This window comes from Lissotriton vulgaris, chromosome 12, assembly GCF_964263255.1.
Source record: "Lissotriton vulgaris chromosome 12, aLisVul1.2, whole genome shotgun sequence".
NCBI classification, from domain to species: Eukaryota; Metazoa; Chordata; class Amphibia; order Caudata; family Salamandridae; genus Lissotriton; species Lissotriton vulgaris.
This window is the reverse complement of record NC_141700.1, coordinates 58317357-58344061: the sequence shown is the minus strand read 5'-3', so window position 1 is coordinate 58344061 and position 26705 is coordinate 58317357. Positions and strand designations below refer to the sequence as shown.

The following is a 26705-nucleotide window of genomic DNA, read 5'->3' as shown; positions in this document are numbered from 1 at the left end:
AATCCAACAGGACTCTGACCTTTTTCATATTGACCAGAAGAATTTTCAGAAGACCACAAACCTTAGTTTTCGAGGATTTAAAAAAAGTTACTCTCTTTTATCTGCAAACTTGATGGGTGTACATTGAAGAACATGTTCATTCTATTCGGTATGACGTGGACCTCCAAATAACTGGTATAACTAGATTACACAGTGGGAGAAAACAATATATATATATATATCATATTCAGATATGTTATGTTATGTTATGTTATGTTATTTATGTTTTTAATATAGCGCAACGGCTACTCAAAAAGAGTGTCCCGGCGCTTTGGGTAAGGGGAACAGATTCAGAATAACATAACGCAATTAAAAAGAACAAAAAAAGACACCACACACACAAAACAAGAAAGCGCAGCTAGTGAGGCCTACTGGGTGAACAGCCAGGTTTTAAGACCTCTCCTAAAGTCTAAAAGACTAGTCGCTCCCCGAAGTGAGAGTGGCAGCACGTTCCACATCTGTGGGGCTAGCAGACTGAAAGAGCGGCCGCCCAAGCGAGCTCTCTTAATACGCGGAACGGCCGCCAAAAACAGCGATTCAGACCGCAGAGAGCGGCCCGGATGGTAAAAGACCACTCTCTTTTGGAGATGTTTAGCTCCTACTGCATGAAGTGCCTTATAGGCCAATATCATGGCCTTAAAAACGATCCGTTTACGGATCGGTAGCCAATGTAAAGTCCTAATTAACCCAGAGGCACTGGCGCGTCTGTTTAGACCAAAAATGGCCCTGGCCGCCGCATTCTGCGCGACCTGAAGCCGCTGCAGCAGGTACTCAGGTAGGCCCAGGTAAAGAATGTTGGCATAATCCAACCTGGAGCCTATCAGGGCCTGCACTGTCAGCCTCCTATGCTCCTCCGACAAAAGAGGCAGGAACCTCCGCAGCATTTTTAATAGGCCGAAGCAGGTGCCGGTCACCCCAAAAATCTGGGCCTTCATTGACAGTCCCCCATCCATCTTAACCCCCAAGTTCTTAGCCACTGGGGAAGAACCGGACGGAGGGAACATGTCCATGGGCCACCAGGCCTGCCAGCTAGGCTCCGCATCGCACCCGAAAAAGAGTACCTCGGACTTATCGGAGTTGCACTTGAGGCTGTGCAGTTGGAACCATGAAAACACAGCCCCAAGGCAACTCCGGATACTCTCCCCGTCAAAGTCAGCCCCTCTCTCGCAAGAGAAGAGGAGCTGGGTGTCGTCGGCATATGACACGATCCGGACACCGAAAGACTCCACGACCGCCGCCAAGGGGGACAGAAAGATATTGAAAAGGGTCGGGCTCAAAATAGAGCCCTGAGGGACCCCGACTCCCAATGGCGGCATCACAGCGGTGTCAGGCGGCGTCCAGATCGTTTGCCGGCGGTCGGCCAGAAAGGATGAAAACCATTTGAGCACCGTCCCCCGCAGGCCAATCTCATAGAGTCTTGCGAGAAGGCCATCATGGGGGACGGTGTCAAAAGCCGCCGACAAATCCAACAACACCAGCATGACTTTGCCCCCGGTATCCAGCACTCCCTTGATGGTTTCAGAAACCTCAAGGAGCGCGGTTTCGGTACTACGATTAGTGCGGAAGCCAGACTGGGAGTCGTGCAAGATCTCATGAGACTCCAGGAAATTGGAGAGCACCGACTGGACGTGCTTCTCCAGGATTTTAACGAGGGCCGGCAACAGCGAAATCGGTCTATGATTGGCTGGGACCTTCGGGTCGAGCCCCGGTTTTTTTAGCAGCGGGATGACCATCGCCTGCTTCCATCCTGGCGGAACCACTCCCTGACTCAACGAGAGATTGAGAAGAGGGTTCGCCAGTGGGTTAACCACCGCCGCCAACTTACCCAAGAGCTTAGCTGGGCATGGGTCAAGTGGCGACCCCGATTTTAAATTGCCCATGAGTGCTAAGGAGGCAGAGGCCGGCAGAGATGGAAACTCGGCCAAGACGGCGCCCTGCCAAGCGGAAGAAGGAAGGCCAGCCGCAGAAATAGACGATGTTTCCTCAGGCGCTCCCAATGGGAAAGAGTCCTGAATAAGCTTTATCTTGGCCGTGAAAAAACAGGCAAGGTCCGCCGCCCAGGACTCTAAGGGCACCTCTTCCGACGTGACGGTCCGGGGAGAAGTAAATTCTCTCACAATAGTAAAGATTTCCTTACTAGAGTTCGATGCTGCATCGATTCTGTCCGCAAGGTAAATTTTCTTAGCAAGGCGGATATCCCGATGGTAATCATTCACCACCCGTTTATAGGCAGACCTGTCCACAAAGTTATAGTGTGCCCGCCAGGCCCTTTCGGCAACCTTGCACTGCTGCCGCGTAGCCCGCAATGCTGCAGTAAACCAAGGGGCCGAGACCCGCTTAGATGTTCGGCGGGGAGGCAACACCGGGGCCAGATCATCAAGCCTATCCGCAAGCCACTCCTGCAGAGACTCCAGGTCTCTCTCGAGGTCTCCGACAAGCGGGCAGGGGTGATCCACAGCGGCCTGAGCCAACATCTCAGGGGTCACTCGATTGAACGCTCTGGCAGCACCAGCCCGTTGCTGAGGGACAGGGACGGACGACTTAACACTGCCAGTGATAGAAAATTTGGCAAGGCAGTGATCCGACCACACAACCGGGAGAATGCCTTCCACCACCAGAGGCGAAGTGGAAAAGACCTGATCAAGCGTGTGCCCCTTCGCATGAGTCGGCCCCCTCAAATAGGGGATAAAACTCAGCGGAGTCAAGGTGTCGGACAGCTTTATAGCTGCGGGGTCAGACGAATCGTCCATACGGATGTTAAAGTCCCCCGCAACTATGCAATGCTCTGCTCTCAAGGCCAATCCCAACAACACCGACTCAAGGTCAGCAAAGAAAGTGCCGGGCGGACCTGGTGGTCGATAGACCAGGAGTCCTTTCACTGATTGGTGTGGCGCTAGCATGATAGAAAAAGCAAGCGACTCCGAGCCACGGATATCCTCCGACTGCAAGACGGTGCAGACTGTGCCCTTCTTCACCACCAGTGCGACCCCTCCGCCCCTGCCCTTGACCCTGTCCTTCCTGAAGATGTTATACTCTGACGGAATTGCCATCGCCACGTCGGGGTTCGAGAACTCTTCCCACCATGTCTCGGTCAGTAATAAGCAAAGAGGTTTCTCTGTCTCAAGGAGCTCAAAAATATCTTGCGCATGACAACACGCCGATCTGGTATTAAGCAGCATGCATGCATACTCTGTGCCCACGTTGTTACTAGTAGGGGCAGATGATATAGCCCGATTGGGGCGCCAGCTACAGCCCGGGCAGCGAAGCTTACCCCTATGGCGTGCCGGAAAGACAGAGCAACACCGGCTCTCTCGAAAGTTCAGAGAGCACAGCTCCTCAGATGTATACCGCACGCAGAGTGCGCCATACTTACACATCCCGAGGAACCTGAGCCCCGCCCGCCGCCCAAAACGCCTCCGGGACGCTGACGGGCGCAGACGGGCAGGACTCTGGCTTGACTCAGGCGCAAGTCAGGCGCCTCCGCTGCGCGTCACCGCTGCGCGGAGGAAGCGAGCTTTAAATACAGCCTCCTCGTTCTCCCCGCGGAGAACTAGAGCGCTGAGAGAGATGGCACGCTGCCAGACAGCAGCCCCAAGATGGCGGCCCTACTTCCTGCCCAAACAAATTATGCAAGGTGACAACGCTCCGCTTCTGCAAGCGGTGGGGGGCACAATTATGATGTGAGAATGCGGGCGCTACCTCGCTAAAGACAAACAGGTAGAAACCAGGTGCACAGTTTAAATTTTACACAACACAGAAAAACGAGTAAAATTGTCTGTTTAAAAGCGCTGCGCGCCTACTACAGCTGAAAAGGAAGGCGCCAGGCAGTAAAGGTGTCCCCTTACCATAAAGGTCGAGCAGCTCCCACCAGCTCGCCAGATATAACCTTCTTACTATGTAGAACGGGTTATGGGTTATGTAAAGGTTTGACCGATACCAGACATTTGCTAAATACTGGTGGCTGTCTTGTCCACCCTATTTAGGATGTATGATCCTCTGGGTTAATGCCACCCATGTGTCCAGTCTAACCAGGGCAGAAGGGACATCCACCTATTCCTGAGAGATGTTCCGCATCCGCTGAGCTCCAAGCAGCCTCCTTAGTTTTCACTCAATTCTTGAATCAACTATGCTCTCTCAATCTGAAAGACACCCAAGATTTTATTTTGAACCTGCACGCTCTGTGATTCCGAAGTAAATCTGACACCCTAGTTAAGATAACATTTGAGTAGCCCAGATTTCATCCGGCGCATGCGTATCTGGGTCAAATCTTCTTTTTTAGGCTTTAAAAGTCCTTTTAACCAATTATCTTACTTCTCTTGCTAGAATTCCATTTCTACAGCATCTCTTTTACAAACCACTTAAGAATACTCGCTATGCATGTATGTGTGGGGCAATTCATGTTTTGAATTATATGCTAGTAGGCCTCAAACCACTACACTGAGGACAGGGACAACTTGACTCTGCACTGATAAGGCCTCCTACTTCCTCCAAGTGGACATCTGTGAGGAGAGTGTGGTAAATAAAATTATCGTATCATTTTTCCATATAAAATAAAAGTCAAAAGGATAGCTCAATCAAATGAGAGGCAGAGTCCGTGGAATCTGAGTCATAGGGCTTTAATGAAATACCTCGAGGTATGGGACATCGAGTTCCATCACCACTAAGGTTCAGGAAGGGACATTCAACACTTTATTAACATCACACATTATATATAGTAAAACAGTATACTTGAAGTGAATACAGTAGGCATAACAGGTGAAAAGAGAGAGATAAGAACACATGTGCGTAACAGGAGGCGTGTAAGAAGGCGTACACATGGGCGTGCACTTGACATGTCAGAGAAACGTCACATGAAACGTCACAAGTGGGTGGATGCATAGAGAAAGTTTGCAGGATCAGCAGAAACCTATGACCTGGATGCGCGTGCAACTGAGTATGACGTGTAACTAGGGAGAGCTGGGGGCTTTGACTTTTGCACGAGTAGAGGAGACTAATGTCTGGGGTGTCAAAACGACCTGTACCTATAGCATATCTGATATCGTATGTTTTGAGGATGTAGTGTCTGGAGTAAAAGGTTTCTCGGGCAGGGGCCGTTCATCACTGAATGCTAGTGCGTGCATATGGATCTTCATGTAGAGTGCGGGGGCCATGGGCCTACCATGGTAACGGGAACAGTAAATTACTTGCATGGAGACAGGAAGGCAGGGCCTTTGCTCTGCAGCCGGGAATATGTTTACCTATTTCACTAGACTGGAATGTGTTTTCGAGGAGGCTGAGCAGATAACTTGTAGGTAAAACATCGTCTTGGCAAGCAGACCAGGCCGAGCCGGGCACCGCTCGTCTGAGCAGGAAGTAAGGCAGAGGTCAGGGATGCATACCTAAACGGCAGCTTTCAGAGGCAGAAAAGAACTTGGAGCCTCGATTAAAGGTCTGGCTCGACCAGGCCAGAAAACGTGGAGGAAAACGTGAAAGTGCACCATGTAAAGACGTTGGCACCATAGGCCTAGAAGCCTAATTAACGTGTTTTTCTTGGAGAACTGTATAACTGACATGTTAACGTTGGACGCAAATGTATTTGCGTCTTTCTAGCATGAACAGAAAAGAAGTTACACGACATACATGGAACATGGGTGCATGGATAGGGTGCGAGTGGGGGACACAGTGGCTACCTGAAAATTTCTATTACCTCATTCCCTCCTTGGCCCCTACTACACCCTTTAGGATATATCTATATTCATGAGACCATCTATTTGTTCATATAACATCATTTGTTCATCTTTTATCACTCGGGAACGGGAACTTGGACCTGGGATACAAGTTGTGGCGCACAAGCCGCAAATCGCTGGCCACATTGCAGACAGAGACAACAACTGAATACTATGACCAATATTATTCCTAGGAATGATAACAATTTCCATCCCCAAGCGGATATCACACTCCAGAGCCAACCGGACCAAGTCCAGGAGCCTGGATTCTGGTGTATCAGGTGAGCAATTTCGTGAAGCCGGGTTATGGCCTTATACACGGACGGCGCGTTATTAGGAATGAAAACACAACAACTGGATCCGATGAATCTACAAGCCCCGCCCCTATCGGCCAGGATGACGTCAAGGACAAGGCGATTTTGAAGAACTACAAGTCTCATAGCAGATTGCTCTTCGGTCAGGTTACCTAAAGCAGAAGTAGTTTCGTTCACTACCGCTTCCAAAGTTCTAGTTAATTTGCGTATCAATTTACTGTTTTGAACAGGACCTACAAAGAAAAAAAATCCTTTATTGAAATCTGTGTATTGTTCCCACGTTGTCTCAGTCTGATCGACAATTGGGGTCTTGATCTCCCTTCTATGTCTAACATTCACAAGGCGTGAATTCCGATGATAATCAGGCGGGGCTAGAAAAACAGGTGGTAATAGGAACGCAATGTAACACGTCCCATCCCAATCAGGGGGCAGATGTACATAAGCGGTGTGACCACAAATGATATAAGAGTGGCGAGAAGCTTTAAAAGTAGACTTTCCTTTGTCACTGAATTCGACCACAGTATTACAATCACTGTGTCCTAGATGTACTGAACCATTCTTTCTAACACATAGTTCGCCTTTCACTGGCAAAACAGTTATAAACGGCAAGTTCGAATTAGTCTCGGACTGGACGTTCAGGATCATGACATTGAGGGAAAAGTTACCTAATTCATACACTTCATTTTCTAGGTCGGTCCCTCTCCTTTGGGGAAGACCGTCTGCGTCTGGGTAACATGCTTTATTCATGACTGTGTTTAGGTTCCCCCATATCCAATTGCCTTGGGAAACTTTGGACTTACTGTCTAAGGAAGACATTAAAGCAAACCATGCACCACACGAACCATTATGTGTAAACGGGTAGGGAAAGAGGGGCAGAGCTCCCTTGTATTTCTGATAAGGTGGGAGTCGGCCACATACCCAGCAATTGGTGGCATTGCTAGTCTGGTGAGAATGATGTAACATACGTATGAATGTATTGTTGCGCATTGCTAATCAATAGGACAGTTCGTGGGGGGGCAGGTCGCTGAAAGTGTGCTCTACAGTGTCATTGGAGGAAGCATGTACATGAGAATCAAGAGGGAAAAAACATGTAGCATTAAACTTATGCATTTGATCGTAAGACTCAGAAGAAACATGAAAATTAATGCAATAACGCATCGACTGTGCACATTTTTACAATATTGCTCTCTTTTCTTGATACGCCTATCTCTCTGACTACTTGGGTCTATCTTATACATGTCAGAAACCTGTCTAACCGCTTCACCCGAGGGGGACTTAAACAATTAAACGCTGTCTGACTTACTAGACCTCAACTTGGCACGATACTCCTGTTGGGGAGTTTTTTCTATCAGGGGAAGTTTAGAGTCAGTGTCCAAAAGGTGGCAGTCCTTAATCGAAGTCTCTGGACACAGTCCGTGAACTTTTTTAATATGACTGGAATGTAGCCATCCCTTGCGACCTTCCAGCTTTACGGCGGTCCTCGTCGTCATCAACACCAACTTTGGCTGTTTCCACCTCGGCTCCAGCGGACTTGATCTGTCGAAATTTCTAACGTATACAAATTCTCCCGGAACGATGTCATGCGGTTTGACTTGGGTGTTGTCCGGGAAGGCAGCCGCAACCTGTGAACGACAAGATTGTAGTGCAGACATCAAGGAAGCCAAGTAATCTGTCAGCATAGTACTTTCAACATCAGTTATTTTTCGGGGCATAGGCGTACCCCACATGTTCGGGGGACGTCCAAAAATTATCTCATACGGGGACAATCCGGTTCTAGAATGGGCTACCATCCTCATGTAAAAGAGAGCAACTGGTAAGGCTACTATCCAATCTACACCTTTTTCTGCACAGACCTTCGCTAAGCGTGTTTTCAGGGTTTGATTATGTCTCTCAACGAGACCAGCTGCTTCAGGGTGTCGTACGCAGTGGAATTTCCACTGGTAACCTAACAGGAGTGATACCTGTTTCATAAGCTCGGACGAGAATGGCTGACCATTATCAGAGTACACGACACGGGGCAAGCCGTATCGTGGGAAAAATTCACGGACCAGTTGTTTGGCAGTGGTTACAGCAGTGTAATCTGGGACTGGATATGCTTCTGTCCATCGGGAAAGGGCACATACGACTACGAGGACATACTTGAATCCTCGGCATCTATCCATCTGGATATAATCCATCTGGAGGACTTCAAAAGGATGGTCAGGAGGATGAAATCCACCCTGTTCCACGGGAACACCTTTGCCTGGATTGAACTGACAACAGATCATGCAGGTACGCACTTTCTGTTTCGCTGCTGCTCGCAAATGCTTGTTGAACCAGAGGTTTTGAATGCTGTCTAACATGGCTTTTTCTCCTAAGTGTGCTGGACTATGTGCTGTGTTAATGATTACTTGAACCATAGAGTCGGGGAGGAACCATGTGGCTCTACCCTTCGTCATCCATCCCTGGTCTGTCTGGATCCCTCCTTGTTCAATCCATTTCTTGATTTCATCTGGGGTTGCGTGTGTCTGTATGTCGAGTACATCTAGTGTGGGATCCTTAACTGTCATACAATGTGTCTGTGAAATTACTTCAGTCTTTGTCATGTCCGTTGGAATGTCTGTTTGAGTCTGGGCTGTGAGTTTAGCTGTCCGATCTGCCAGGTCGTTACCCTGGGAAATAGTGTTAGTGACTTTAGTATGTGCTTTGCACTTCATGACGGCTATGGCTGTAGGCAAATGTATTGCTTCTAACAGGGCTTGAATGAGGGGACCGTGTTGTATCTTGGCACCGTGAGAAGTTAAAAAACCTCTTTCCTCCCAAAGAACACCGAAGTCGTGAACGACTCCGAATGCATACTGTGAATCTGTGTATATGTTTACTTTCTTGTTCTTGGCTAGTATACAGGCTTGGGTCAGAGCGATGAGCTCTGCTGCTTGGGCAGATAATGTGTCAATACGATGTGTTTCTATGATTTCCGTTTCAGTGGTCACGGCATATGCGGCCACTAACTCTCCTGTGCTTGTTCTCATACATGAACCATCAACATAAAGTGTCAGGTCTGGATCAGGTAATGCGATGTCTGTCAAGTCTTGTCTGGGCTTTGTCACGGTATTAATGACTTCTACGCAGTCATGTGGTGTCGGGTCAATTGTGCTCGAGGGTAACAATGTGGCAGGGTTAAGTATGTTGCATCGTCTGATTTCTATGTGTGGCTGGAACAATGTCAGTTCGTATCCTGTCAGTCTTGCTATAGTCAAGTGTTGAGTCTGGGTTCGGTTCAGGAGAACTTCCACGGAGTGTGGAACCTGTACTGTCAAGGGATGTCCTAACACTATTGAGTCGCTTTGTCTGATAGCTAGAGCTGTTGCTGCAACTGATTTCAGGCACGCAGGCAGAGCCTGGGCTACTGGATCCAATGTACTAGAAAAATAAGCACAAGGCTTGTGGTGTCCTGCTTGATCTTGTGTGAGAACAGATAATGCTGTGCCATCGCGTTCAGTGACAAAAAGTGTAAAAGGTTTGCTATAACATGGTGTCGCTAAAACAGGTGCTTGACATAAAGCTTTCTTTAACTCGTCAAAAGCTTGTGTATGTTCCTGAGTCCAAGGGAGGACAGTCGAAGTCGCTGCCTCCTGTGTTGTCAACTGTATGAGTGGCTTAGCTAGATATGCATACTGAGGAATCCATTGTCTGCAGTAAGAAGTGAGGCCAATGAAGGCCCGTACCTCCTTTTGTGTCTTGGGCTGTGGCAGATGTGCAATTAACTGGATACGATCTGGTGTCAACTGTCTACCCCTCTTGGACAGCAAGTGTCCAAGGTATACCACTTGCTGGGCACAGAATTGTAGCTTCGAAGGGGACACCTTATGCCCCTTTTCGGCCAGAAAACACAAGACAGTCAGTGACGCGCGCTCGCAGTCACGTTCGGTCCGTGCAGTGATTAACAAGTCATCGACATATTGGAGCAGAGCAGTGTCAGTAGGCATGTGGATACTGTCTAGTTGTCGTTTCAGGGCCTGGCTGTAAATGCTAGGACTTTCCGTGAACCCTTGAGGTGCACGTGCAAATTTGAAGCTTCGGCCATTTAAAGAGAATCCGAAAAGGTACTGGCTTTCGGGGTGAATGGGGACACTAAAGAAGGCGTTCTTGAGGTCAATTACAGTAAAGAACGCAGCTTCGGAATCAATGGCAGTCAATAAGGAAGAAATGTCTGGTACTACTGGGTACTGGGGAACGATGCATTTATTCAGTTCTCGGAGGTCAATCACCAGTCTGTAGACTGGAGGTGCATTTGGGTCAGTTCGTTTAAGAATCGGAATGATTGGAGAATTACATACATTGGAGTCAGTTTCTACAACTACTCCTTGGGCAATGAGCTCGTCAATAATTTTCAGTAAGGCTGTTACAGCCTCGGGGGGCAATTTGTATTGTCGGATGCGGGGTAGTACAACTCCTTGCTTGAGAGTGACACGATAAGGTGTAATGTGCATACAACCTACATCAGTTGGACCTTGCGCCCATAAATGCTGTGGTACTTTTTGCAATCTTGGATCAAAATCCCTCAACACATAATGACCTTTGAAATCACGTAAAAATAGTCTCACTCCTTCCGGAGAACAACATATTACAGCTCCTAATGCTTTCAACGTTTTAATACCAAGCAGATTTTCAGGACATGATTTCGTAAGCAACAAATCTGTAGTACGAGACAATGGACCAACTGCAAGGGGAACTGGCTTTGACACTTCGTTAACAATAGGCTTTCCTGAAAAACCCAGGGAAACATTCTGTGAGCCTGAGAGGGGCGCCCCTGGAACCTCGTCATGACTAATGGTAGTTCTGCTCGCCCCTGTGTCAATCAAAAATCTTCTGTCTTTCCCTAATACCTGACTATGTACATAGGGACCATCTTGATCTACAGGAACCTCGATAAGGGGCAAGCCAACCTCCCTCTCTAGGCTGTTTCATGTATACTGCTGATAATCGGGGTAATCTGACTGTGCATACTGGTACATTTGCTGTGTGACATGTTGCGTGGCAGCAATAGGCTGGGGTTGGGGTACAGCTACTGTCTGTTGTGCTTCCTGTGGTGGTTGCGTGTTCTGTGGAATATTCTGTGGAACGTGTTCTGGTCTGGGAGGACGCGGTCTTTCTTTCGTTTTGCCTGTAGCAATATTGTGTTTCAAAACCAAACATTCATTTATATAGTGACCTGGCTGTTTACAGTAGTTGCAGTTCCCTTTAACAGGAGCTGCAGGATGACTAGTCTGTGTGGTACCCCTCTTCTGACCATCTGCTGGGACGGACTGGGCAACTAGTACTTTCATTTTCGTATCTTTCATACGTCTCTGTTCATGTTCGTGTTCCTCTCTAATTCGGTTCTGGTGGTACTGTAACATTTGTAACATTTGGGAAGGGGTATTTGCTTGCCATGTGCTCTCGACTTTCAATACCCTATTTTTAACTTGTGGTAAGGAATTCTCGACTAATTTGGTCACAAAAAGATGTGGATATGATTCGCTACTTGTTTTCAAACCGCTATTAATAATAAAACATTTCTCGAATCTAGAATAAAAATCACTAGTGTCTTCGTCTTGTTTCTGTTTGCAGGCTGAGATTGCATCCCAGTCTTCCTTTTTAATTGCCAATAACCTCGGCAAGACCTGTACTAATAATCCTGGTAGTGCTTTAGCTTTGTCCCCAAGACCCGTACCTGGGACTCGTCCATTTTCTTCGTCTTCTAATTCAGTCCAATTAATCTTTTTATCTCCCACCTCCCATTCTTTTTCTTTAAGCTTTTCGTAAATACCGGCGGGCAACAATACTTTTAACATTTTCAGAATGTCGGAATATGTATAATCTCCCATCAGTAACATGTCTTTTAATTCACGGTGAAACCCTGCTGGATCTTTATCATGACAAGGCACTAATTTCTTCATTTCCAATAATTCCATTTTGGTCAGGGGAGTGTATACGAATACTCGCTGTAGCACACCCCCTGTGGTCTGGACGGGATGAACTTCTCGTAAAGGATTCTGTCTGTCTATGTGAAATGATTGTCTGACTGGGGGTGGAACAGGAACGAAATGTGGAGTCAGGAAAGTTCTGTATTTGTGTCGTTGTTCTAGTATGATATTTATTAAATCAGTACCTAGGCCTCTCCATCTTTTTAGGAGTAATTCTTCCAGTATATTATATAGGGGACCTGGATCGGAATGCTGACTTTCATATAGCGTGATGAGATGCTGGATCATGTACATACCCACTAATCGCTGTTCGTCTGGGGTAAGACTCAAAAACGTTTGCGCTACTGAATCATCTTTATATATGCTATCATTTCCAGCCCATTGGACTGCTGACCGTGCTAATTCCTGATCACGCATTGTACTAAGTTCATTGTAACCTATTCTATCTTTCAGTATTTTATCGGTGTCTTGAAATACATGTTCAACAGAACATTGTTCTGGTATGGGAGAAAGGAAACGTTTCTTGCTTTCTAGACGAATGGGTCTGTCAAAAGGTCTGTCAAAAGAATATTGTTTAGGAAGTCTCGCTCTACCTACGTACGCTATCATCTCTCGGTTTTCTTCTGTATCATCTATCTCGTCCTCTTCTGTGACGTCATCCTCTTTCTCAGCTCCCCTAGCTTCGTTTTCCTTTTTGTGCATTATTACTATTTCTTTGCGGATCTTTCTGTACATGGCCTCTATGCAATTTTGTTTATCATGTTTACCATCAGCTATATTGTTACTCCAATTTATCAGTACATCCATCTCCTCTTTGCTCATACCTGGCTGATCTCGTTCCCTTATCAAACAATTTATCAGAAACCGTAAGATCATTCTTTGTGTCTCAACCTTTTGATGTGCCATGGCCTCTTGAATGGATTCTGGTCTCTCCCCTGTTCTTATAAAATGATATATATTGTCTAGATGGTTAGTCATTTCTGGTAAAAGAATCAAATAGTTTGCAACTCGCCGTAAACGTAATGAGTATAGTACCATCCCGTCTTCGCCTGGTACTGGGTCATATCTGCAGTCTGTAACATACTCTTTAAGGGCTGCGAATGTCGCTGCCCTGGGTGTACGTTGTAATGCTAGATCTCTAAGCGTCGTTCGTTTTACTTGTGGCGGGGTGCGAAGATGACCCCCTACGGCGCCTCCTGAAGCTGAAGCGTAACCATCAACTAGCTGTGATGTTGTTGCTGGTGTCATTATTTGAAAAGTAGGTGCAGGTATTGTAGGCGAACTCTGAGTTGCCGGTGTAGCGAACAGATTGTAAGGACCGACAGTAGGAGGAACAGTAGTAGTAGTAGTGACAGGAATAGTTGTGACAGGGATAGTGGTGACAGGAGGGGAAATAACAACGGATGAGGAAGTCGAGACTTGAGGGGGTGGAGGTAGCGCGTCTTGAACAGACTGAACGGACTGAGTAGGCTGCTGCACATTATTAGCTGGTGGTACGCGTACGTTGGTATATGCTGGAGTTACGTCATCTAAATAGGAGGAAAGGAAAATGTCCGCTGCAGTTTGTTTGTGACGGAGTTTAGTCGGGACCAATGGTGGTGGCAAGTTACGAGGTGCTTCCGGGGTCGCCTTGGGCAGGCCCTCGGCAAGAACTGGATACAGTCCTGTAATAAGGGCATTTCTTTGTCTGTCTTGTTGTTCTATTCTGACTCGTTCTCCTTCTTCTAGTACCTCTTTTTCTCCAGCTTTTTCGGATTCTTCTCTACTTCTCTCTGCTTTCCTGATTTCTTTTTCTGTTCTTCTATGGGCTTCCTTACGCCATAATTCTATGGCATTTTTCTGGGATTGTCTGGCTTTCTTTTTCCATAATGCTTCTTCTACTCTCATGATGCAATCAGCATCCCATGTCCCTGAGACAGGCCATCTATACTTCTCTTCCAGACCCTTGGTATAGTCCACCCACAAATCTAGGTACAGTATGGCATCTAAGCCATGCTTATTGTACATAAAATGTCCAGGAGTGTCCCTAGGTGGGACGGGAACTGCTTCTTCGAGTATCCCTTTCCTAGTTCCTATCTGACGTAATTTCGAAAACAGTGGCATTGTCGGATTCTTCTAAACGTGGACACAGTAAACACAGTAATGAATAGCAAAAACAGTCATTCATACCACGACATTAAAACCACATTAAAACATTTCAGACGGATATTACCTGATACATAGAAGACACATGAATACTGGAAATCTTGAGTTACAATACTAGAATACTGAATCACTGAATTTCTAGATGCACTGCTAAAACAGTACAGACAATACCGGTCCCATAAAGAGACACGTCATACCGTGTCCACCTAAGTGAACACGTCTGGACCAGATCTGTGTACCCAGACCTGTCTTGACCGGGCACAAATTAATGAACCCGTCTAGATGCGTTCCCAACAACGGTACTCACCGGGAAGCAAGAACTGAAGGCCTCGGAAACTGGACTGGTCTGGACTGGTACGGCGTCTGGCAGCTACGCTTGCGCTTCGGAACAGGTGGGCCTCCGGATACCTCGGACCTTGCTCTCTCGACTAGGGGCTCTGGTCGGGATCCTCCGCATTCCTCACCGCCTCGTCTGGATGCCGGACCGCAGTCTCCGTCTCCTCCGTGGGCCCGAGGGAGATAGCAGGAAAACCCGCAGGTGTGCACGGATTCCGTCGCGGCTGTAGAAGGGTCAAGGCCTGCGTAACATCGCCGGCGAGTGGGGAAGGGGGGGGGAGTGCCTGTTCGGGCGCCAAATTATGTGGTAAATAAAATTACCGTATCATTTTTCCATATAAAATAAAAGTCAAAAGGATAGCTCAATCAAATGAGAGGCAGAGTCCGTGGAATCTGAGTCATACAGGCTTTAATGAAATACCTCGAGGTATGGGACATCGAGTTCCATCACCACTAAGGTTCAGGAAGGGACATTCAACACTTTATTAACATCACACATTATATATAGTAAAACAGTACACTTGAAGTGAATACAGTAGGCGTAACAGGTGAAAAGAGAGAGATAAGAACACATGTGCGTAACAGGAGGCGTGTAAGAAGGCGTACACATGGGCGTGCACTTGACATGTCAGAGAAACGTCACATGAAACGTCACAAGTGGGTGGATGCATAGAGAAAGTTTGCAGGATCAGCAGAAACCTATGACCTGGATGCGCGAGCAACTGAGTATGACGTGTAACTAGGGAGAGCTGGGGGCTTTGACTTTTGCACGAGTAGAGGAGACTAATGTCTGGGGTGTCAAAACGACCTGTACCTATAGCATATCTGATATCGTATGTTTTGAGGATGTAGTGTCTGGAGTAAAAGGTTTCTCGGGCAGGGGCCGTTCATCACTGAATGCTAGTGCGTGCATATGGATCTTCATGTAGAGTGCGGGGGCCATGGGCCTACCATGGTAACGGGAACAGTAAATTACTTGCATGGAGACAGGAAGGCAGGGCCCTTTGCTCTGCAGCCGGGAATATGTTTACCTATTTCACTAGACTGGAATGTGTTTTCGAGGAGGCTGAGCAGATAACTTGTAGGTAAAACATCGTCTTGGCAAGCAGACCAGGCCGAGCCGGGTACCGCTCGTCTGAGCAGGAAGTAAGTCAGAGGTCAGGGATGCATACCTAAACGGCAGCTTTCAGAGGCAGAAAAGAACTTGGAGCCTCGATTAAAGGTCTGGCTCGACCAGGCCAGAAAATTGGAGGAAAACGTGAAAGTGCACCATGTAAAGACGTTGGCACCATAGGCCTAGAAGCCTAATTAACGTGTTTTTCTTGGAGAACTGTATAACTGACATGTTAACGTTGGACGCAAATGTATTTGCGTCTTTCTAGCATGAACAGAAAAGAAGTTACACGACATACATGGAACATGGGTGCATGGATAGGGTGCGAGTGGGGGACACAGTGGCTACCTGAAAATTTCTATTACCTCAAGAGTGCTGGGGCCCAGTGTCTCTCTGTGCCTGTGGCCCTCGGTGCTGCCTTTAGAATCTACTGTGGACTTACTTACCTCACCCATGCTGTGACTCCTCGGTACAGCTGTGATTTACATATAAGCTGCTGTGATAAAGCCGGACTTACAGAAAGTTTAGAGTAGACTTTGTTATTAATGAGCACAGTGCTTCAGCTTTTCAAAATCATCCTTCTGTGGATTATTGATGCAACTTCCTAATGGCTGGGTCTTTTTTTGGAGTACTTTGTCCTGCAGAGAACCAAGGGTTGAGCTCACCCAGAGGACACATTTGAGATTTGCTCGATACAATATGTTAAAAGCTAGAAGTAATTTATCATTCACATTTTCAGAACACTGGTGAAGTTTAAAGAAGTGAGTTCTTAGCACATGCTGTCCATCTAGGTCCTTCTAGTGCCTTGACGTCTGACTGTCGTGTTCAGGCACTCTGCTAGACCCTCTGATCAACTAATGTGAATCTGCAATAATCCTTTAACATGGCATTGTTGTCTCTTTTGATCCTACACAGTGGAGGAAGATGAGAAGCAGGAGATATCTACTCAGGTAAGCACCCACTATCAAGACCCCACCCCAGTGATGGGGCTCCAAGTCTGGGCAGTAACTTTAGAATGAGGGCCAACCTCAGGGAGTAACTCATTCCCGAATACTTCAGCGCGTCCACTTTCAGGTGTGAGTATATCAGGCTCCCCTTGCTATTCTTCTGGGAAGTGTAATGCTGTTTTTCCCTTGTAAACAAACACAAGCAAAGACATTGAAGAAAACATCAAACTGTATAGACCAGTCACACCTGGCAGATGGGCAGTCTAGTGATGCTGCTTGGATGCAAATTGAATATAATTGCTCCAGTATGAGAGGTGGTTGGGTGTTATGGCATCATGGGGAAAGAGGGCACTGGAAGGGGAAGACTGGGATACACGGTTTAAGGAAGGATGAACCAGGGAGGGAAAAGATGCGCAGAAAAGCACAGCATTGGAATGGATGGCATGGTGACATGGGGGCATCTGGGAGGAGACCATGGGGGAGGGGACGTGGGTGTTTTAGGTCAAGGGTCAATCCTTGCCATACCCAGTGGATTTCCCTTGACCACGAGTCAAGCTCTGGTCCACCAACTTACCAACCTGAGTGGGGAAAATGTACCCATGGTGTCCAGCGGGTCTCTGCTGAACTTACCCAGAGAGAGTTTGGGGTTTCAACGCAACAGAAACAAAACAGCACCTGTCAGAGGCACATAGGTTTACTGGGCTCACGTTCCCTTCACCAATACAGCAGACACACGCAAAAAAATATGATGCATAATTTTTATGAGGCTTTATTTGGAGGCAGCCTAATGTATAACATATGTAAAACTACTATAGTAGTTAATACAATACATGGAGGGATTATAAATGAGCAAACAGTAAATGTTATTTATGCAGATAACATAATACACTTAATTGAGTTTGCATTTAACCCTGGCTGAGAAGCCAGAATGTTCTCAATTTGCTGCTTCGATGAAAAAAAAATAGTTCCCCAGATGAACACAGGTTCTTACGACAGTTCACCACACGGTGGCGCTGTTTCTTCAAATTAGAGAAGAGCACAACGACCGTTGTTTATTAATTCAATGTACATTAAAAATGGCTAATTCCTGCTTCCCAAGCCATTCTTATAGCTTTGGGGGCTTGGAATAGTCTGAATAATCACACTTGCGGGTATGATGGTTAGTAGCTGCATTGCTTCTATCTTTAGCAGGTCGGGCAGGGACAATGGGTGGTTCAAGCTGCAGTGGCCTCCTGACAGGGCCCTGGCACTTATGTTTTCTTTTTATAAATTAGGCACTACCGGTGATGCAGGATGAGAGAACACGTGGGGAAATTATTTCCACATTTTACCAATGCAGTCTCTCCCTCTATATTGATATTAAAACACTATCCAACATACGAGTCTATGAATATGAAAAGTAAAACACGCTGTTATAACCCAGCATGGGTATAGCACGTGTTGTTAGTGGTGTGCGAAATTTGCGTAATTTGCTTTTGTGTAATTATACAGAATTACAGAAAAATTTGGCGAATTTACATGAAATTCAAAATCGGTGTTTGGTTTTATATTTTAATGTGAAGTGCGCCTTTCCGGAACTTTTGGCCCAAAGGGTGCATTTTGTGCTAAAAATAAACCACACAAAAACGCTCAAGTGCCGGGGAACAGCAGCCACTCAGTCCTGTGCTCCTACACTAAATTTGTTCTGTCAGCAGCATGTAACTACACAACATGGTAATTTGAGGAATTTTGGATAACGAGCATAATGCAAAATTATCAAAACTACACGAGATAGCACCTGTGTAGTGCAGATTTTGCCTTGGCCTAAGAGTTACACAACACTAATCATAAAAAAAGAGAAATATGCAAGTGGTAAACCTATGAGGCCTTTAGGGCATAAAAGAATGATTGCCAAGTGCACAGTTTTAATGGTATTTGCACAATCAACATAGAACACATCACAGTGTGGAAGGTGGCACGAGGAAAGGGTGGCACGGAGAAGGGCAGAGCGAGGAAGAAGGGCTTAGAGGAGTATGGAAGGGGGAAGGGCGGCTTGCGGCAGGTGACATGAGGAAAACATTATTTCATTATTTGTTTATGAGTTTTATATAGCGCAAACATGACCCAAAGGTATCAAAGCACTTTTCAGAGTAAGCATGGAGAAGTGACCTCAGAGAGAAGCACTGCATGCCAACCCTTTACGGATTCTACTTTTTTTTGTAGTTACCTGCACCCAGTCCGCCACCAACCTCCACCCAAGAGGCAAGCACCACCCCGCGAAAGAGAAGAGCGCCTCCGCCCCCCGGTGCCCCGGGCCAGGTAAGGTCCAACCACTCCACCGTGAGACCGATGTCTCAACAGACCTGCACCAGAGAGCTACAGTACAGCCTCTGTCATTCTCAGTAAAGTTGAGCTACTAGCGCCAGGACGTCTCCGGGTAACCGTGCGCTCTACAAATATAATTAACATAACATAACATAAGAGTCACACACCACCCACTCCTTGCTCTATTTAGAGGATGCACGGTGAACACAACAAGCCTCAGGTGTGAAGATGGCTTTGCGCGGTTAATCTTGTGAAATCTTGGTTGGAAATTGTGGTGCCATGTAGGTTGTACTTATAGCATAATGTCATTTCTTCTCTTGAAGAACCTCAGAATGAATGGTGGGGAAGAACAGCTGGTGGAAAAGAGCAAAAGAAGACAGGGTTTTAGTTTCTTCTGAAATATCCAGTAGTTTCTGAAAAGTTTTAGTTACAGACAAATGGTGCAGCAGATCAGAAGTGCTGTACCATCCTGTCACCCTGAATGCATGGTGAACCCTGGGGCTGTCATGCATGTGAAGGTGTGGAATCCTAAGATATACATTGGTACCTTTACATGTTTAAGTTATATAGACTATAGATGTGTTGGGGGGTGCACCTGATTTGTAATTTGATATCCATGTAAGTAAGTAATGTATGAATTAAAATAGGGGTGCCAGAACAGTAAGTATCAAATTGTATTATTACATATCCAAAAGTTAAGTAATTTCAATATCATATACAACAAATTACTGTAGAAAAGAGGCCGTTCAGAGATCTCCAACCATCACGTGTTTCGCCCTGTCATGGCTCGCTGGCCTGGGTCTTTTTCAAGGCTTGAAATGAAAGTGAGTCTCAAATACAAATGCATCAGGGGCTATTATACATCCCAAGACTATAAGACCAGGCTGTTTAAGAAAAGGAACCCTCTGAAGTCTGGCAGAGCAGCGAGGGAGGCATGTTCTGAACATGTGCCCCTGCCTTGCACATGCGGGTTAAGCGAGAGGGTTCTATTCTTCCCTCCTTCGTCTTTGCAAGGACTGGGATGGGTATATTGAACACATACACTACATCTTGCCCTAAGGCAGGAGGGCACATTTTCACCTGCACTAGAGCAAAGCCTTCTAAATGCTGTGAGGCCCAGAGCAGACTGACAGATAGATAGCTGTTGCCCTGGCACTCTGATTGGAACAATGCACAACTTTATCACCCACCACACACACACTTAGCTGCATACCTACACCAAACACAACACAAAAAACCTTCACCACATGCTTAGACTCACAACTGCATTACAAGCCATACTACCAGCTGCGCCACACATGCAGACATATACTATTCACCTCATCAGAAAGTTATCACACAGCACTCACACCTTCATAATTCACCCAAACTCCCACCTATGCACACTCTTTCCAGCATTTATCAAATGGTGTCGCTCCCCCCTCCACCGAGTATCGCATTTCCAGCCTTCCCCACACTCGCATTTTCAAAACCCACTAACAACTCTACGTCAAAGTCTCCAGACGGACCTTGCTGCCTGTAATACTTGGGTTTCTTATTACCATCTCTTCAAAGGATTCCTATAAGAAGGCTCTTTCTGACGCACTTGTGAGTTGCCTCTGACACCTTTTGTTTTCTGCTTTTCCAGAGCAGACCTCAGACACCAAGCCAAGCTCCAGCTCCGTCCCCGGCTCCTGTACCGCCTCCGGCTCCTGCACCTACCCCAGTTAAGAGCAGCTCCAAACCCAACAAGAGAAAGGGAGATGCTAAGAAGTCTGCGAAGGTAATGCGTGCTCCGGGGGCAGAGTGGGCCAATTCAGGATTATTCCCTGGTTTTACAAGGGTGAGGGTGTTCAGAACAAACTAACAAATCTGTGCCATCATTAGTCCTTTTTCACCTGTTGCAGGAGGACAAGGAGGTTAGCGAGGAAGTTGTGCGCCTGAGGCAAGAGCGCACAGAGCTCCTGCAGAAGATCCAGAGCCAGGAGCAGATGCTGAAGAAGCAGAAGAAGGAAGTGAGTCTGAAAATGTTAGAGTCTCTCTGAGAAGGGGGTGCTCACCCCATGAGATATAAATTATAGAGAGGGGGGGTCAGTCGTCAAACACCATCCAGCTCATAGTGAAGAGAGAAATCAACATCCAAGATGGAGATCATAGAGTAGGGACTGATCACCCTCTGTGATACAGATCATAGAGAGAGGAGCAAACACCATCTAGGACACCGATCATAGAGAGGAGACCAATCCCCATCCAAGATAGAGATCATAGAGTGCGGACTAATCTACATCTATGGTATAGATCATAGAGAGTGGAGCAAACATTATCTAGGACTCTGATCATAGAGAGGAGAACAATCAACATCCTAGATAGAGATCATAGAGTAGGGACTGATCGCCCTCTGTGATACAGATCATAGAAAGTGGGGCAAACACCATCCAGGACACTGATCATAGAGAGGAGAGCAATCCCCATCCAAGGTAGAGATCATAGAGTGCAGACTAATCTCCATTTATGGTATGAATCATAGAGAGTGGGATCAACACTAACTAGGACTCTGATCATAGAGAGGAGAGCAATCCCCATCCAAGATAGAGATCATAGAGTGCAGACTAATCTCCATCTGTAGTATGAATCATAGAGAGTGGGGTAAACACTATCTAGGACTCTGATCATAGAGAGGAGAGCAGTCCTCATCCAAGATAGAGATCATAGAGTGCATACTAATCTCCATCTGTGGTATGGATCATAGAGAGTGGAGCCAACACCATCTAGGACACTGGTCATAGAGAGGAGAGCAATCCCCATCCAAGATAGAGATCATAGAGTGCGGACTAATCTCCATCTGTGGTATGGATCATAGAGAGTGGAGCAAACACTATCTAGGACTCTGATCATAGAGAGGAGAGCAATCCCCATCCAAGATAGAGATCATAGAGTGCAGAGTAATCTCCATCTATGCTATAGATCATAGAGAGTGGGGCAAACACTATCTAGGACTTTGATCATAGAGAGGAGAGCAATCCCCGTCCAAGATAGAGATCATAGAGTGCAGCGTAATCTCCATCTATGGTATAGATCATAGAGAGTGGGGCAAACACTATCTAGGACTTTGATCATAGAGAGGAGAGCAATCCCCATCCAAGATAGAGATCATAGAGTGCGGACTAATCTCCATCTATGGTATGGATCATAGAGAGTGGGGCAAACACTATCTAGGACAGTGATCATAGAGTGGAGACAAATACCCATCGATGAAAGAGATCATAGAGTGCGGACTAATCTCCATCTATGGTATGGATCATAGAGAGTGGGGCAAACACTATCTAGGACAGTGATCATAGAGTGGAGACAAATACCCATCGATGAAAGAGATCATAGAGTGCAGACTAATCTCATCTATGGTATAGATCATAGAGAGTGGAGCAAACACTATCTAGGACTCTGATCATAGAGAGGAGAGCAATCAACATCCTATAAAGAGATCATAGAGTGCGGACTAATCTCCATCTATGGTTTGGCTCATAGAGAGTGGAGCAAACACTATCTAGGACACTGATCCTAGAGAGGAGAACAATCACCATCCAAGATAGCGATCATAGAGTGTGGACTGATGGCCATCCAGGACACTGATCATAGAGAGTAGAGAAATCCCCATCCAAGCTAGAGATCATAGAGTGTCGCTTAATCTCCATCTATGGTATGGATCATAGAAAGTGGAGAAAACACCATTTAGGACAGTGATCATAGAACGGAGAGCTATCAACATCCAAGGTAGAGATCATAGGGTGCGGACTAATCTCCATCTATGGTTTGGCTCATAGAGAGTGGAGCAAACACTATCTAGGACACTGATCCTAGAGAGGAGAACAATCACCATCCAAGATAGCGATCATAGAGTGTGGACTGATGGCCATCCAGGACACTGATCATAGAGAGGAGAGAAATCCCCATCCAAGCTAGAGATCATAGTGTGCGGACTAATCTCCATCTATGGTATAGATCGTAGAGAGTGGAGCAAACACTATCTAGGACAGTGATCATAGAGAGGATAGCAATCCCCATCCAAGATAGAGCTCATAGCGTGCATACTAATCTACATCTATGGTATAGATCTTAGAGAGTGGGGCAAACACTATCTAGGACAGTGATCATAGAGAGGAGAGCAATCCCCATCCAAGATAGAGATCATAGAGTGCAGACTAATCTACATCTATGGTATAGATCGTAGAGAGTGGAGCAAACACTATCTAGGACAGTGATCATAGAGAGGAGAGTCATCAACATCCAACACATCATAGAGATCATAGAGTAGGGACTGATCACCCTCTGTGATACAGATCATAGAGAGTGAAGCAAACACTATCTAGGACAGTGATCATAGAGAGGAGAGCCATCAACATCCAACACAACGTAGAGATCATAGAGTAGGGACTGATCCCCCTCTGTGATACAGATCGTAGAGAGTGAAGCAAACACTATCTAGGACAGTGATCATAGAGAGGAGAGCCATCAACATCCAACACATCGTAGAGATCATAGAGTAGGGACTGATCACCCTCTGTGATACAGATTGTAGAGAGTGAAGCAAACACTATCTAGCACAGTGATCATAGAGAGGAGGCAAATACCCATTGATGAAAGAGATCATAGAGTGCAGACTAATCTCCCTCTATGGTATGGATCATAGAGAGTTGAGCAAACACTATCTAGGACAGTGATCATAGAGAGGAGACAAATATCCATCGATGATAGAGATCATAGAGTGCGGACTAATTTCCCTCTATGGTATGGATCATAGAGAGTTGAGCAAACAATACTAGGACACTGATCATAGGGAGAAGAGCAATCCCCATCCAAAAAAGAGATCATAGAGTGCAGTCTAATCTACATCATGGTATAGATCATGGAGATTGTAGCAAACAGCATCTAGTACACTGATCATAGAGAGGAGGGCAATCAACATCCAAGCTAGAGACCATTGAGATCATAGAGTAGGGACTGATCTCCACCTATGATACAGATGGTAGAGCGTGGAGCAAACCCTATCTAGGCCACTGATCATAGTGAGGAGAGCAATCACATCCAACAGATCATAGAGATGATAGAGAGGGACTAAGCACAATCCATGATACATATGGATTAAAGAGAAAGGGGCAAACCCTATCTAGGACACTGATCATAGAGAGGAGCTCAATCTTAATCCAAGATAGAGATCTTAGAGTGCAGAGTAATCTCCGTCTATGGTATAAATCATAGCGAGTGGAGCCAACACCCTCTAGGAAACGGATCATAGAGAGGAGACTGGTCACTATCCAAGATAGAGATCATAGAGTGGGTAAAAGTCACTATAGAGAATACATATCATGCAGAAAAGAGCAACCCGAACAAGATCATATAGATTATAGAAAGTTGAGCAAAGACTACTCATGTCAAAGATTTTTAGAGAAGGGAGCAATTACCATCTAAGTTACAGTTCGTAGAGGGTGACTGCACATATACAGAAGACAAATCATGGAGAGTAGAAATCACCGTCCAAGATACGGATCATAGAGAGTGGAGTTATCACCATCCAGGGCCTAGACGGTAGAGAACGGCACAAATCCCAATCAGTATAGACCTAATGAGCATGAATAAAAACTGTCATTCAGACCCTAGATTATAGCGCAGCAGCAGAGTCCCTAACCGTAAAGCATCTGTAAATGTAAACGAGAAAAAGAGGGAATTTATCACCTAGATCAATTTTAAGGAATTCTGAAAACTTTCACAGAATAAATACACAATTTAGCAGACCCCTAGAAAATATCTGTAAATGAGAATGAACCATTTTGCTCTGCACTGTCCACCACTCAGCATATACCTCACAGAGACAGGGAGTTGTCGAGCGTCCTCAGGAAAGATTGTAGGTTTGGTAATATCAATTCCCAGTGGCCGGAATCACGGAGGCAGAGAAACACTCAATGAAAGGCTTGGGCACTGGGACTGACCACCTACATGGCACCGCATCACATCACATAACTCGATGGCCAGAAGTACTCTCAACCTCCCACCCCACCCCATACTAACATCACACAACACTTGAGGGCACTCCACTGGCTCCACATTCACAAACGAGCACAATTAAAACTCCTCACCCACATTTTGAAGACAGGACAAACACTGCCCAGCGTACCTCAACAATTGTGTTTGCTTTCACAAACCTTCCAGACACCTCCACTCATCTGGACTCCTACTTGCACAGATCCCACGCGTACGGAAAACCAGATCCAGCGGTCGAGCCCTCTCCTACATCACACCTAAAGCGTGGAATGACCGGCCCCATACACACAAGAACCACCTTCTCACTTCTTGAATTCACACAAGAAGCTGAAGAACTGGCTTTTTGAGCAGTCCCACTAGGCCCTAGGTGTATCTAGACTCACACCTGCATAGCACCGGATACCCTACTAGGTAAATAGTGCACTGTACAAATCTGCATAACATAATATAACACAAGTACACAAAATGTGAACAGGCAATGAAAAGGGCTGTGATTGAAATCAGTGCCCTAAGCACGTCGAGGTCAGAGAACAAAGAATCTCAATATCTACAAAACAAATTGAGACTTATGAGGAATTGAGTTCTGCTGCACTTGAATTAAAAATATTGGATGAGAAAAGGCATACAAAAGGTGTCGGAAGGTGGATACACAGATCACAGACACTTGGATGGAGACAAAGACAATTATTTGTGTTTGCACCTAGAATGAAGGCTAGTGGAGGGTCTGTGAGACTACTTCTGTAAATGTATCACATAGGGTTGATGAACACAAGAATCATACATATCACTCCTAACACTTAATTTGCGTGGGTTGTATAGAAGTATCTTAAGTCATTGATAGTTGTGTGCTCTTCATTGTCAAGTTTGGTTTTGTTGTGATGTGTTTGATTTACAGTTGATCGTCCCAGTCATAAATGATCCCTTTTCTCTTACCCCTCTGCAGCGACTTAATGTAGAAGAGGGCACCACCCGCTCCTATGAAGAACAGGTAAATACTTTCTCATCTCATCGCTCAAGTATTTCCAAACATCATGTCCATACTGCCTTGAATGAGACGTTCCTGTGGTTGTTTCACCTCTCGCTCATGCGGTGCGGCTTGACTCCAGAGTATGGCGATGAGGGTAGGAATTCTTGTACTATGGAAACAATTGTTAAAGTGGAACCCTGTATAACGAGTCCCTCCCTCTCCTCACCCTACAGATCTGCGTTCTCCAAAAACAGCTGGCAGAGAAAGACCAAGAGAAAGAGCAACTCAGACAGGAGATGGAGGCACTGCATAGCCATCTTAAGGTACAGTTGAATTTGACTGTCCGCGGGCTGGGAGGTTGTAACTAAAGGGCAGGAGAAAGTTCAGAAATATTTGAGAGGAATCCCTTCATCCCTTTAAATTTAGGTGGACATACTTTTGGGACATTGCAGACCTACAAGAGTCAAGTTTCCTGTGGAAGATCTCTGTTAATCCGATTAGCTCATCTATCTGAAGGACGTCGGTGCCCAGGGATGAGATTCTTGTTTCCTCCAAGACTGAGCAAATGTAGTATAACTTGTAACTTTGATTGAAGGCTCACCGGTCCTCGAGTTGATTGAGGGAAGGGTGAGATAGAGACGTCTGCCAAAAATCAACCAATGTTCCATCTGCCCTCAATAAATATGAGTTGACCAAAAGACTTACAATTCAATGGCGGAGACTTCTCCTCCAACATTAGGACCGTCATGAGCCGGGGTTGCCACTACCACAAGTGATCATGGAACAATCAAACAAATACGGGCAACTCGTCCAACATCATTTTTAGTGACATTAACACCATGAAACAACCCCCTGCAGTCCAGGGTGGTCT

General features: G+C 46.0%; 1 protein-coding gene across 1 annotated transcript in view; it reads left to right on the top strand.

Moving 5' to 3' along the window:
• Positions 1-26705, top strand: part of ANKRD24 (ankyrin repeat domain 24) — a 95807-nt gene that overhangs the window by 56505 nt on the left and 12597 nt on the right. Inside the window, exons 9-13 of the mRNA XM_086946572.1 lie at positions 16517-16551; positions 20480-20614; positions 20739-20846; positions 25811-25855; positions 26068-26157. Of these exons, the coding sequence (XP_086802698.1) occupies positions 16517-16551; positions 20480-20614; positions 20739-20846; positions 25811-25855; positions 26068-26157 (413 nt within the window). The remainder of the gene's footprint in view (positions 1-16516; positions 16552-20479; positions 20615-20738; positions 20847-25810; positions 25856-26067; positions 26158-26705) is intronic.